General features: G+C 43.1%; 2 protein-coding genes across 6 annotated transcripts in view; one reads left to right on the top strand and one right to left on the bottom strand.

The window, feature by feature from the left end:
• LOC133561073 (dnaJ homolog subfamily B member 9-like) lies at positions 1 to 8,374 on the top strand. Of its 2 annotated transcripts, none has more exons than XM_061914256.1 (3): positions 1 to 91; positions 3,972 to 4,211; positions 7,535 to 8,374. In XM_061914256.1, the coding sequence occupies exons 2-3, from the start codon at positions 3,995 to 3,997 to the stop codon at positions 7,969 to 7,971; spliced, it is 654 nt and encodes a 217-aa protein (XP_061770240.1). In that variant the 5' UTR covers positions 1 to 91; positions 3,972 to 3,994; the 3' UTR covers positions 7,972 to 8,374. The 2 variants fall into 2 exon arrangements, with proteins under 2 accessions (XP_061770240.1, XP_061770239.1); XM_061914255.1 differs by having other exon boundaries at positions 29 to 123.
• Positions 8,375 to 14,663: 6,289 nt separating this feature from the next.
• Positions 14,664 to 15,255, bottom strand: part of akr1b1.2 (aldo-keto reductase family 1, member B1 (aldose reductase), tandem duplicate 2) — a 37,417-nt gene continuing 36,825 nt past the window's right edge. For all 4 annotated transcript variants that reach the window (XM_061914254.1, XM_061914251.1, XM_061914252.1 and 1 more), the window contains one exon: positions 14,664 to 15,236. In XM_061914254.1, the coding sequence (XP_061770238.1) occupies positions 15,194 to 15,236 (43 nt within the window). In that variant the 3' untranslated portion in view covers positions 14,664 to 15,193. The remainder of the gene's footprint in view (positions 15,237 to 15,255) is intronic.

Below are 15,255 nucleotides of genomic sequence, written 5' to 3'. Positions count from 1 at the left end.
GGAATGCATGACGTCACCACACGTTAGCTGGCGGGTTTCGCATCAGCTGGAGCTGTCAGCTGTGTCACCGTCGGTCGGCGCTTTCAGCCAGGTAATGCCAACTTTGTGTCACCTTTACCGCAGGTTAGTGCACACTAATACTCTTCGGAGGCTTTATGGAGACTCCGTGGCGGGTGATCGGGCTCACATTTCGGCTAGAGTTCTTTTCAGCATGTACACGTAATTGATTCCAACAGTGTAATCTGTTTACATCATGTTAAAGGCCTACTGAAATGAGATTTTCTTATTTAAACGGGGATAGCAGGTCCATTTTATGTGTCATACTTCATCATTTCGCCATATTTTTGCTGAAAGGATTTAGTAGAGAACATCGATGATAAAGTTCGCAACTTTTGGTCGCTAATAAAAAAGCCTTGCCTGTACCGGAAGTAGCAGACGATGTGCGTGTAACGTCACGGGTTGTAGAGCTCCTCACATCTGAAAATTGTTTACAATCATGGCCACCAGCAGCGAGAGCGATTCGCATACTTGCCAACCTTGAGACCTCCGATTTCGGGAGGTGGGGAGTGGCGGAGGCCGAGTATTTCATATATATTTCATATCCATCCATCATCTTCCGCTTATCCGAGGTCGGGTCGCGGGGGCAACAACCTAAGCAGGGAAACCCAGACTTCCCTCTCCCCAGCCACTTCGTCCAGCTCTTCCCGGAGGATCCCGAGGCGTTCCCAGGCCAGCCGGGAGACATAGTCTTCCCAACGTGTCCTGGGTCTTCCCCGTGGCCTCCTACCGGTTGGACGTGCCCTAAACACCTCCCTAGGGAGGCGTTCGGGTGGCATCCTGACCAGATGCCCGAACCACCTCATCTGGCTCCTCTCCATGTGGAGGAGCAGCGGCTTTACTTTGAGTTCCTCCCGGATGGCAGAGCTTCTCACCCTATCTCTAAGGGACAGGAAACTCATTTGGGCCGCTTGTACCCGTGATCTTATCCTTTCGGTCATGACCCAAAGCTCATGACCATAGGTGAGGATGGGAACGTAGATCGACCGGTAAATTGAGAGCTTTGCCTTCCGGCTCAGCTCCTTCTTCACCACAACGGATTGGTATAACGTCCGCATTACTGAAGATGCCGCACCGATCCGCCTGTCGATCTCACGATCCACTCTTCCCTCACTTTCATATATATATATATATATATATATATATATATATATATATATATGTGTGTAAAATACTTGACTTCCAGTGAATTCTAGCTATATATACTTATTTTATTATACATATAAATAAAATAGTTGAATTTCATACGGCACCTATCTAATACACAGTAATAAAACCACAGTTCTACTAACTGTACTGTGCTTGCTGGTTACTAGAAAAACAAACAACAACACTTACCTTTCACTATTTGAGTAACCTTTGTTCTGCCATCTGCGTACTGGCGAGAGTCACTTGCCATCAGGTGCGCAACACCACATAAATCGTTGGCCAATAAAAAAGCAACCCCATAACGCTATAGCCAACATTCACCAGGAGATGGCAACAGACAACATAGAATCATTCTATTAGAGACGGCGTCGCCATGGCTGTGACGTTCTCGTTCTTCTGCTTTGTCTCCTTGTGTGTGCAGTTTTATATTAAAATCCGTAGATGTTGTAACGTGATTGGGCAAGCAAGCTTTTTATATAGTTCGAAAGCGGACGTGAAACAGGCTGTCCCCACTCAGGTCCGCATGGAGCTGGAGGGGGCGGGGCCTCCAGTTCCGCTGAATTTCAGGAGATTTTCGGGAAAATATTTATTCCGGGAGGTTTTAAGGAGGGGCGCTGAATATCGGGAGTCTCCCGGAAAATCCGTAAGGGTTGGCAAGTATGGTGATTCGGACCGAGAAAACGACGATTTCCTACATTGATTTGAGCGAGGATGAAAGATTCGTGGATGAGAAAAGTTAGAGTGAAGCACTGGAAAAAAAAAAAAAAAAAAAAGGACGACAGTGGGAGCGATTCAGATGTTATTAGACACATTAACCAGGATAATTCTGGAAAATCCCTTATCTGCTTATTGTGCTACTAGTGTTTTAGTGAGATTATAAAGTCATACCTGAAAGTCGGAGGGCTGCGGTGACCGCCAGTGTCTCTGAGGGAAGCCATATGGGTGGTACAGCTCGGTTGGTAGAGCTACCGTGCCAGCAACTTGAAGATTACAGGTTCAATCCCCGCTTCTGCCATCCTAGTCACTGCCGTTGTGTCCTTGGGCAAGACACTTTACCCACCTGCTCCCAGTGACACCCACACTGGTTTAAAAATCAAACTTAGATATTGGGTTTCACTATGTAAAGCGCTTTGAGTCACTTGAGAAAAAGCGTTATATAAATATAATTCACTTCACTTCAGTCCATAGTGGATCTAACATAATTTTGTGAGAGTCCAGTCCATAGTGGATCTAACATAATATGTCCAGTCCATAGTGGATCTAACATAATAGTGTGAGTCCAGTCCATAGTGGATCTAACATAATAGTGGAAGTCCAGTCCATAGTGGATCTAACATAATAGTGAGAGTCCAGTCCATAGTGGATCTAACATAATAGTGAGAGTCCAGTCCATAGTGGATATAAGATATCCTTGGGCAAGACACTTTACCCACCTGCTCCCAGTGCCACCCACACTGGTTTAAAATGTAACTTAGATATTGGGTTTCACTATGTAAAGCGCTTTGAGTCACCAAAGAAAAGCGCTATATAAATATAATTCACTTCACATATGGAGGAGCCAAGAAAGTCACAGCTGCCTTTTTGACAGCTGCAGGAAGACGCAAACTCAGCTCAAGAGCCGACTTATTACCACAATTTTCTCATCCAAAAACCTGCCGGTTGACATCCATCCATCCATCCATTTTCTACCGCCTATTCCCTTTTGGGGTCGCGGGGGGTGCTGGCGCCTATCTCAGCTACAGTCGGGCGTAAGGCGGGGTACACCCTGGACAAGTCGCCACCTCATCGCAGGGCCAACACAGATAGACAGACAACATTCACACTCACATTCACACACTAGGGACCATTTAGTGTTGCCAATCAACCTATCCCCAGGTGCATGTCTTTGGAGGTGGGAGGGGCCTATCCCCAGGTGCATGTCTTTGGAAGTGGGAGGAAGCCGGTGTACCCGGAGGGAACCCACGCATTCACGGGGAGAACATGCAAACTCCACACAGAAAGATCCCGAGCCTGGATTTGAACCCAGGACTGCAGGAACTTCATATTGTGAGGCAGACGCACTAACCCCTCTGCCACCGTGAAGCCCGCCGGTTGACATGTGGTAGAGAAACATGTTCGCTTGACTGCTCTGTTCCATATTAAAGCTTCACAACAAAACGAAGAAACACCGGCTGTGTTTTGGTTGCTAAAGGCAGCTGCAATCCACCCCTTTCCACCAACAGCATTCTTCTTTGACGTCTCCATTATTAATTGAACAAATTGCAAAAGATTCAGCAACACAGATGTCCAGAATACTGTGGAATTATGCGATTAAAGTAGACTACTTATAGCCTGCCTTGGGCTGGAAAAAAGTGTCCGCTACAACCGGTGACATCACAAGCACGCCTCATCATACCGCAACGTTTTCAACAAGATTCTTCGTGCGAAATTTTAAAAAATTGCAATTTAGTAAACTAAAGCGGCCGTATTGGCATGTGTTGCAATGTTAATATTTCATCATTGATATATAAACTATCAGACTGCGTGGTCGCTAGTAGTGGCTTTCAGTAGGCCTTTAACTTGGGATGTGTCAACTCTTTTTGGGCTGGCCTTTAAAGTTAAAGTAGTGTGGTGGAATTATTCTCTGCATTTGACCCATCACCCTTGAACACCCCCTGGGAGGTGAGGGGAGCAGTGGGCAGCAGCTGCAGCCACGCCCGAGAATCATTTTTGGTGATTTTTTTCTTTTTTTTTTGTAAAATGATTTAATGAATTGTTCCTAACAGATCTCCCAACAATAAAAGGCGCCATGGCCACGGTCCAGTGTGTGCTGCTCCTTGCTCTCCACGTTCTGCTCATCTCCGAGTTCATCCTGGCCAAAAAGGACTACTATGACATCCTGGGGGTGCCGAAGGACGCCTCGGAGCGCCAGATCAAGAAGGCCTTCCATAAGCTGGCCTTAAAGTTCCACCCCGACCGAAACAAGGGCCCGGACGCCGAGGCCAGGTTCAGAGAAGTAGCGGAGGGTGAGTGTGTGGACATTCCCAGCTGTCACGCCTAAATTGACTCCATTTTTTTAGTGTCTTAAGTATCATTATCAAGTATTATTATCACTGGAGGATGAGGATAAACATTTAATTTTGAAAACCTTTTAAGGCCCAAGCTGTTTGTTTACATTCTTTTTATTTTATTTCTCTTTACTATTTGGGCTTATTGGACCCTAATTATAATAAAAACTAAGAATTATCTTTTTGATATGATGTACTTACTCCCGTCCTAGAGGAGACCGGTGCAATGGACGTCGAGTGGGACTAACATAATAGTGTGAGAGCCCAGTCCATAGTGGATCTAACATAATAGTGAGAGAGTCCAGTCTATAGTGGATCTAACATAATAGTGAGAGAGTCCAGTCTATAGTAGATCTAACATAATAGTGAGAGTCCAGTCCATACTGGATCTAACATAATAGTGAGAGTCCAGTCCATAGTGGATCTAAGATAATAGTGAGAGTCCAGTCCGTAGTGGATCTAACATAATAGTGAGAGTCCAGTCCATAGTGGATCTAACATAATAGTGAGAGTCCAGTCCATAGTGGATCTAACATAAGAGTGAGAGTCCAGTCCATAGTGGATCTAACATAATAGTGAGAGTCCAGTCCATAGTGGATCTAACATAATAGTGAGAGTCCAGTCCATAGTGGATATAACATAATAGTGAGAGACCAGTCCATAGTGGATCTGACATAATAGTGAGAGTCCAGTCCATTGTGGAACTTCCGCAGTATCATGTTAGACCCGCTTGAGGGGGGGGGGGGGTTGCCCACATCTGAGGTCCTCTCCAAGGTTTCTCATAGTCAGCATTGTCACTGGCGTCCCACTGGATGTGAATTCTCCCTGCCCACTGGGTGTGAGTTTTCCTTGCCCTTTTGTGGGTTCTTCCGAGGATGTCGTAGTCGTAATGGTTTGTACAGTCCTTTGAGACATTTGTGATTTGGGGCTATATAAATAAACATTGATTGATTGATCTAAGATAATAGTGAGAGTCCAGTCCATAGTGGATCTAACATAATAGTGAGATAGATGATTTCGGGCCCAGAGAAGCCGGCGGCGTTTCTGGATGTTGTTGACAAATGGCTTTCGCTTTGCATAGTAGAGCTTTAACTTGCAGTTACAGATGTAGCGACAAACTCTATTTAGTGACAGTGTTTTTCTGAAGGGTTCCTGAGCCCATGTGGTGATATCCTTTAGAGATTGATGTCGGTTTTTGATACAGTGCCGTCTGAGGGATGGAAGGTCACGGTCATTCAATGTTGGTTTCCGGCCATGCCGCTTACGTGGAGTGATTTCTCCAGATTCTCTGAACCTTTTGATGATATTATGGAGCGTAGATGTTGAAATCCCTAAATTTCTTGCAATTGCACTTTGAGAAAGGTTGTTCTTAAACTGTTTGACTATTTGCTCACGCAGTTGTGGACAAAGGGGTGTACATCGCCCCATCCTTTCTTGTGAAAGACTGAGCATTTTTTGGGAAGCTGTTTTTATAGCCAATCATGGCACCCACCTGTTCCCAATTAGCCTGCACACCTGTGGGATGTTCCAAATAAGTGTTTGATGAACATTCCTCAACTTTATCAGTATTTATTGCCGCCTTTCCCGACTTCTTTGTCACATGTTGCTGGCATCAAATTCTAAAGTTAATGATTATTTGCAACAAAACAAAAATGTTTATGAGTTTGAACATCAAATATGTTGACTTTGTAGCATATTCAACTGAATATGGCTTGAAAATGATTTGCAAATCATTGTATTCTGTTTATATTTACATCTAACATTATTTCCCAACATCGGGGGCGGTACCTCTGGATTGGCAGACCGGGGTGGTGGTTCCTCTCTTTAAGAAGGGGGACCGGAGGGTGTGTTCCAACTATCGTGGGATCACACTCCTCAGCCTTCCCGGTAAGGTTTATTCAGGTGTACTGGAGAGGAGACTACGCCGGATAGTCGAACCTCGGATTCAGGAGGAACAGTGTGGTTTTCGTCCTGGTCGTGGAACTGTGGACCAGCTCTATACTCTCGGCAGGGTTCTTGAGGGTGCATGGGAGTTTGCCCAACCAGTCTACATGTGCTTTGTGGACTTGGAGAAGGCATTGGACCTTGTCCCTCGGGAAGTCCTGTGGGGAGTGCTCAGAGAGTATGGGGTATCGGACTGTCTTATTGTGGCGGTCCGCTCCCTGTATGATCAGTGCCAGAGCTTGGTCCGCATTGCTGGCAGTAAGTCGAACACGTTTCCAGTGAGGGTTGGACTCCGCCAAGGCTGTCCTTTGTCACCGATTCTGTTCATAACTTTTATGGACAGAATTTCTAGGCGCAGTCAAGGCGTTGAGGGGTTCCGGTTTGGTGACCGCAGGATTAGGTCTCTGCTTTTTGCAGATGATGTGGTCCTGATGGCTTCATCTGGCCGGGATCTTCAGCTCTCACTGGATCGGTTCGCAGCAGAGTGTGAAGCGACCGGAATGAGAATCAGCACCTCCAAGTCCGAGTCCATGGTTCTCGCCCGGAAAAGGGTGGAATGCCGTCTCCGGGTTGGGGAGGAGACCCTGCCCCAAGTGGAGGAGTTCAAGTACCTAGGAGTCTTGTTCACGAGTGAGGGAAGAGTTGATCGTGAGATCGACAGGCGGATCGGTGCGGCGTCTTCAGTAATGCGGACGTTGTACCGATCCGTTGTGGTGAAGAAGGAGCTGAGCCGGAAGGCAAAGCTCTCAATTTACCGGTCGATCTACGTTCCCATCCTCACCTATGGTCATGAGCTTTGGGTCATGACCGAAAGGATAAGATCACGGGTACAAGCGGCCGAAATGAGTTTGGGGCTCTCCCTTAGAGATAGGGTGAGAAGCTCTGCCATCCGGGAGGAACTCAAAGTAAAGCCGCTGCTCCTTCACATCGAGAGGAGCCAGATGAGGTGGTTTGGGCATCTGGTCAGGATGCCACCCGAACGCCTCCCTAGGGAGGTGTTTAGGGCACGTCCAACCGGTAGGAGGCCACGGGGAAGACCCAGGACACGTTGGGAAGACTATGTCTCCCGGCTGGCCTGGGAACGCCTTGGGATCCCCCGGGAAGAGCTAGACGAAGTGGCTGGGGAGAGGGAAGTCTGGGTTTCCCTGCTTAGGCTGTTGCCCCCGCGACCCGACCTTGGATAAGCAGAAGAAGATGGATGGATTATTTCCCAACTCATATTGAAATGAAATTTGTACATGTATTAATATCTGCCGATTTCACTCATGGATGATGGTATCAGCATAAATTCAAAGGTTAACACGGAAAGTCCCTAATTTTGGTCTTTTCCTTGACAGCGTACGAGACGTTATCAGACGACAAGAGGCGGCGAGAGTACGATCAGTTCGGCCACGGCCCGCCACCAGGAACAGGAAATGGCGGCGGCGGCAGCAACTACAACTTCCGACGACACTACCAGTCGTTCAACTTCGACGACATCTTCAAAGACTCCGACCTCTTCGGTCAGCAACAGCAGCACTTTCACTCCCACCCCCATCATCAAGCCCACCAGAAGAGGTTCTTCCGCGAGACTCCCGGACACCACAAGCCGGCGCAGCAGAAGAGGCCCTTCGGAGGCGGACTGTTCGACGACATGTTCGAGGACTTGGAGAAAATGTTCTCCTTCAAGGCGCACAGGACTGAGAGCAGGTTCCAGGGCTCGGCCAGGCAGCACTGCAGAACGGTGACGCAGCGCAAGGGCAACATGGTGACCACCTTCACCGACTGCTCCTGAGGAGGAAATAAAGCGCTCCCCCACGACAGAGACGATGCTTTTGAAAACTGAATGCTAATTTATCACTTGTATGGAGTTTGTACTCCAGGAACAAAGAAAGTGGGCAACCTTTTCAAATGATCTCAGGAATTGGCATAAGCTCCTTTTGCAGAGTCCCCACATAGCACGAACAACATTTTGAGTCGCAAGCACTTGCATCGCAATGCTTTTTTTTTCATGTTAAAAATACAAACAGGAAACCTCAAGCTGACTTATTATGTGCAATACTCAGCACCTTCATGTTGCCTATCATTCATAGACGCAATATCATGGTCTAATGTCTGCACTTTGTGTGTGTGTGTGTGTGTGTGTGTGATGATTGTTAGGATGGTGTGTGAACATGGAATAAAAGATTACACTAGCACAGGCCTGGGCAATTATTTTGACTCGAGGACCGAATTTAGAGGAAAAAAAAATGTCTGGGAGGCCAGTATATCTATTTTTGGGAAAACTAAGAAACCCCCTTTCCATATGAGTTGGGAAATTGTGTTAGATGTAAATATAAACAGAATACAATGATTTGCAAATCCTTTTCAAGCCATATTCAGTTGAATATGCTACAAAGACAACATATTTGATGTTCAAACTCATAAACATTTTTTTTTTGCAAATAATCATTAACTTTAGAATGTGATGCCAGCAACACGTGACAAAGAAGTTGGGAAAGGTGGCAATAAATACTGATAAAGTTGGGGAATACTCATCAAACACTTATATCAGGGGTAGGGAACCTATGGCTCCAGAGCCAGATGTGGCTCTTTTGATGACTGCATCTGGCTCTCAGATAAATCTTAGCTGACATTGCTTAACGCGATAATTATGAATCATTTCGCTGGTAATCACAGTGCTAAAAATAACATCCATCCATCCATCCATCTTCTTCCGCTTATCCGAGGTCGGGTCGCGGGGGCAACAGCCTATGCAAGGAAACCCAGACTTCCCTTTCCCCGGCCACTTCGTCTAGCTCTTCCCGGGGATCCCGAGGCGTTCCCAGGCCAGCCGGGAGACATAGTCTTCCCAACCGGTTGAAATAACATGCAAAATACAAAAAATTCTCATGCATTTAAATCCATCCATCTGTTTTCTATCGCACCTGTTCAAGAAGTCGCATTAATGGTAAGAAGTATTTTATGTCACAATGGCGGGGTGTGGGGGTTGCGGCTTGCTGCGAGGTTGTTCTCCCAGGAAGGCAGACGGACTACTCGGGACATGGCATTTAGGTAAAAACATGATTTAATTTTAACTAAAATAATATACAAACAAAAATCGCTCACAGCGGAGGCACAACTTGGGCTAAAAAACAAAGCTAACGCATAAACAGACTAAGAACATAAATCAAACAAAACTTACTTGGCATGGCATGAAGCACGAAATTATGGCAAGGCATGAAACAAGTCAGCACAGGGCGACTGACTGGCAAAGACGAGCTTAAATACTGCCTCTGATTAGTGCTCGGGAAGCAGGTGAGCAGGCATTTTGTCCACCAGAGACAGGAGGACAAAGTGAGTAACCAAGGAAACCAGACAAGGGAGTGGAAAAAAAACAGGAACTTAAAGAGTCCAAAGGACAAACAGCACGTGGCCAAACAAAAACATGATCAACAGACATGACATTTGATTTATTATTGGTTAGCTTCAGAATAACAATGTTATTAAAAAGAATAAGAGACTTATCATACTCTAAAAATGTTGGCCTTACTTAAAAATGCACGCATTTAGTTGTATTCAGTGTTAAAAAATATGATATGGCTCTCACTGAAATACATTTTGAAATATTTGGCTTTCATGGCTCTCTCAGCCAAAAAGGTTCCCGACTCCTGACTTATTTGAATAATCCCACAGGTGTGCAGGCTAATTGGGAACAGGTGGGTGCCATGATTGGGTATAAAAAACAGCTTCGATGAAATGCTAAGTCATTCACAAACAAGGATGGGGCGAGGGTCACCACTTTGTAAGCAAATTGTCGAACAGTTTTAGAACATTTCTCAACGAGCTATTGCAAGGAATTTAGGGATTTTACCATCTACGGTCCGTAAAATCACCAAAAAGTTCAGAGAATCTGGAGAAATCACTGCGGACTTTTTTTTTTTATTACGGACTTTTGATCCCTCAGGCGGTACTGCATCACAAACCGACATCAGTGTGTAAAGGATATCACTACATGGGATCAGGAACACTTCATAAAACCACTCTCAGTAACTACAGTTGGTCGCTACATCTGTACGTTAAAACTACTATGAAAAGCCAAACCCATTTATCAACAATATCCTGAAACGCCGCCGGCTTAGCTGGGCCCGAGCTCACCTAAGATGGACTGAAGCAAAGTGGAAAGGTGTTCTGTGGTCTGACGAGTCCACATTTCCAATCATATTTGGAAACTGAAGACGTGGGGTCCTCCAGAACAAAGAGGAAAATAACCATCCGGATTGTTATAGGCGCAAAGTTGAAAAGCCAGCATGTGTGATGGTATGGGGGTGCATTAGTGTCCAAGGCATGGGTAACTTACACATCTGTGAAGGCACCATTAATGCTGAAAGGTCCATACAGGTTTTGGAGCAAAATATGTTGTCACCCAAGCAAGGTTATCATGGACGCCCCTGCTTATTTCAGCAAAACAATGCCAATCAACAACGCTGTTGTAACACGTGGATTGTTAGGATGGTGTGTGAACATGGAATAAAAGATTACACTAGCACAGGCCTGGGCAATTATTTTGACTTAAGGACCAAATTTAGAGACAAAAAATGTCTGGGGGGCCAGGATATCTATTTTTGGGAAAACTAATAAACCCCCTTTCCATATGAGTTGGGAAATTGTGTTAGATGTAAATATAAACAGAATACAATGATTTGCAAATCCTTTTCAACCCATATTCAGTTGAATATGCTACAAAAACAACATATTTGATGTTCAAACTCATAAACATTTTTTCTTTTTTGCAAATAATCATTAACTTTAGAACTTGATGCCAGCAACACGTGACAAAGAAGTTGGAACAGGTGGCAATAAATACTGATAAAGTTGAGGAATGTTCATCAAACACTTATTTGAATCATCCCACAGGTGTGCAGGCTAATTGGGAACAGGTGGGTGCCATGATTGGCTATAAAAGCAGCTTCCATGAAATGCTAAGTAAGTGAAGTGAAGTGAATTATATTTATATAGCGCTTTTTCTCTAGTGACTCAAAGCGCTTTACATAGTGAAACCCAATATCTAAGTTACATTTAAACCAGTGTGGGTGGCACTGGGAGCAGGTGGGTAAAGTGTCTTGCCCAAGGACACAACGGCAGTGACTAGGATGGCGGAAGCGGGAATCGAACCTGCAACCCTCAAGTTGCTGGCACGGCCACTCTACCAACCGAGCTAACTTTTTTACATTTGAATAAAGTATCAGTATTGGATTGGCACCAATAACAAGCCTGAATTTTACTTGGTATCGGAAAGAAAGTCCGTTGTATCGCACATCACTAAACCGAAGTCTCCGTGTCCATGTATCGTTAGGACAGTGGCGGGCCGTGCGTTTCCCACCTAGGCTTGCAGTGATGTCCGACTTCAATGATTACCTCTCAAAATACCATTTTTGATGTCACCACATGACTATTTCTGGAGATACAGGAACACATTTACGCCCTACTGTGCATTGAAACACATCAACAGTGTACAAAACAGGTTATTTTATGGCGAATTTAAAAATCTATTAACCCATCCATCCATCCATTTCCTACCGCTTATTCCCTTTTGGGTTTGAGGTATAGGTTATGTGTCATGTGGTATAGTCAAAATTTAAATAGCAAAAAACATGTTAAACATGAAAAATTTAAATCAAATATTTGAACTCATAATTTAGCAAAAATAGCCAGAAATTGTAATCAAGTAAGAGTACAGTTACTTTAGAGATTTATTACTCAAGTAAAAGTAAGGAGTAGTCATCCAAATATTTACTTGAGTAAAAGTAAAAAGTATGTTGTGAAAAAACTACTCAAGTACTGAGTAACTGATGAGTAACCTGTTTGTTTAATGATTACGGCAACAAGTAATGCACAAAAACATAAAAATAGCAATGAGCAAATTTATAGCAAGGAATATCTCTTAAGCAACTAAAACAATAATATATATTAAATAATAATATATTAAAATAAAAAAAATTAAGGCAAATTGAGCCACAATAACTTAACAGCACCATAGACTCAGTAGGCATTGATTTATTGATTGAAACTTGTATTAGTAGATTGCACAGTACAGTACATATTCCCTACAATTGACCACTAAATGGTAACACCCCAATAAGTTTTTCAACGTTAATCAATTACTTAATAAATGACCAGGTCGAGGTAATCTACCTCATATATACATACACATATATACATACATACATACATATATATATATATATATATATATATATATATATATATATATACATACATATATATATATATACATACATATATATATATATATATACATATATATATATATATATACATACACATATATATATATATATATATATATATATATATATATATATATACAGTATATAATTTATAGTTATTTATTTTGCCGTTTTTGTTGACATGTTAAAGGTGTTTTAATGAATATACATGCATGTTTAACATATAGATTCCTATCTTTCATGAAGACAAGAATATAAGTTGGTGTATTACCTGATTCTGATGACTCGCATTGATTGGAATCAGACGTCCACGTTTTCAAATGGAGGAGAAAAAAAGTTCCTCCTTTCTGTCTAATACCACATGAAAGTCGTTGGTTTTTGGCATCTTATTTGTCCAGCTTCCATATTCGTTTTTATACACTTTACAAGAAATACATTGGTGGCAAACTCCGTAGCTTGCTAGCTTGTTTGCGCTGGCTTTCGGAGACTCTTATTTTGTTAGCGCAGGCGCGATGGAGCGGCGCTTTTATTGTGAAGACAGGAACTGTGCGATCAGTCTTTAGGCTTTTGACGGGAAGTACGGTTGAAATAAAAAGTGTCTTTTTTCCTTTACACTTTTGATTGATTGATTGAAACTTTTATTAATAGATTGCACAGTACAGTACATATTCCGTACAATTGACCACTAAATGGTAACACCCCAATAAGTTTTTCAACTTTTTTAGGTCGGATTCGACGTGTGACGGTCACGTGACTTCCTGGTTTTGTTTGATTGGTCCAACATCACCAGTGACTGCATTTGATTGGTGAAACGGAGTCAAACGTCACCAGTGACTGCATTTGATTGGTGAAACGCAGGCATGCGTAGTTCCTACTTTGAATGCGTGTCTGACAAAATCAAAACAAACAAAGCGTGCATTAACACATCGATAATAAAAAAGTAGCGAGCTGATTGTAGATAAATGGAGCGCAGTAAAAGTAGCGTTCCTTCTCTATAAATATACTCAAGTAAAAGTAAAAGTATGTTGCATAAAAACTACTCTTAGAAGTACAATTTATCCCAAAAGTTACTCAAGTAGATGTAACGGAGTAAATGTAGCGCGTTACTACCCACCTCTGCTCCTAACTGACATTAAGCTTTGAGGTCCAAGTCTGATCATGCCAAGACGTTCATTTTGACACTGCCAACACCCCCTTGTGATGAAGAATTATAACAGTCAAAACGTCCTTCCATAAGCGACAATCCTCCCAAATTTCGTGATGGTGGCTCACGCTAGTGCATGGAATACAACTGCATCACTGCAGTGTTGCCAATATCGCCACCGTGTGGCGGGAAGTTATAACAGTCATAACTTCATTCGACAAGCTCCAATCTTCCCAGAATTTTTTATTGTGTTGTGTGGAACTTACATTTCCAGTATGTTGGAAAAACAAGTTGTCTCTATATTGAAGTTATTATCACATATATCTGCTTCATGACATCAGAATACTTGCAGTTTGCGAGTAATTAGATATGAACAAAATGATTGCTGAGCTATTTTGAGCAAGCCAGTTGCATGATCTCTGATGTGGTGAGAGGAACCACAGATCCCTTCCCCATCAACAACAATGCAAATTATGCAGATTTTGAGAGTCGAGAGAATGCCAAGAGTGCCATCCATCCATCCATTTTCTACAGCTTATTCCCTTTCGGGGTCGCTGGCGCCTATCTAAGCTACAATCGGGCGAAAGGCAGGGTACACCCTGGACAAGTCGCCACCTCATCGCAGGGCCAGATAGACAGACAACATTCACACTCACATTCACACACTAGGGCCAATTTAGTGTTGCCAATCAACCTATCCCCAGGTGTATGTCTTTGGAAGTGGGAGGAAGCCGGAGTACCCGGACGGAACCCACGCATTCACGGGGAGAACATGCAAACTCCACACAGAAAGATCCCGAGCCTGGATTTGAACCCAGGACTGCAGGAACTTCGTATTGTGAGGCAGACGAACTAACCCCTCTGCCACTGTGAAGCCCACACACATATATATATATATAGATGTATATATATATATATATACATATACATATATACATATATACATATACATATATACATATATATATATATACACATATACACATATATACATATATATATACACATACATACATATACATATATCTATACACATATATATATATATACACACACAGACAGAGACAGACGGACACAGACACACACACACAGAGACACAGTGAGACAAACCCGTGTAGCTACTTAATCTACTTTTATTGGAAAGCAAACAAAAAGCATTATCACAACCTACACATTTTGAAATCAGCTTTCTGATTTATTTGTAGCTATTAATTGTTCTTGGCACAAGTGTTCTTTAAAACCAATAACAGCGGCCCTTTGGCACATGAGAAGTGAAAAGGAAGACGAAACCAAAAAATATATGTAGTCACAAGTGGCACATATGACTCAGCAAGAAGTGAAGTCACAAGTGCCACTTATGACTCGTGCAAATAACGGGAAGTGCTGGCGTCCTATGGGAAAATTATACAATTATTCTTTACATGGCCAATTATTTGTTGATATGATTACTATAAAAATTGATGAATACCGTAATAGGAATGAGGACTAATTTTTGGGGTTAAATTGGTTGACGGAAAGCAGTTTTTCCCAGCCAAAATCTAACGCCTGAAGGCCACATGGAAAAGTAACAGTGCTATAATAAAGCGGATCTTGGGACACGATGTTTGCAAACCTCAGCACACGCTCTCGGGGATTTGTCCGTGTCAGAACTCAGCGTGGAAAGGGTAGTCCTTGTGCTTCTTGTTCCTGAAGTCAAGCAAAACAC

Source organism: Nerophis ophidion, linkage group LG10 (genome assembly GCF_033978795.1).
Source record: "Nerophis ophidion isolate RoL-2023_Sa linkage group LG10, RoL_Noph_v1.0, whole genome shotgun sequence".
Classification (NCBI taxonomy): Eukaryota; Metazoa; Chordata; class Actinopteri; order Syngnathiformes; family Syngnathidae; genus Nerophis; species Nerophis ophidion.
This window is presented reverse-complemented; position numbering and strand designations above follow the sequence as displayed.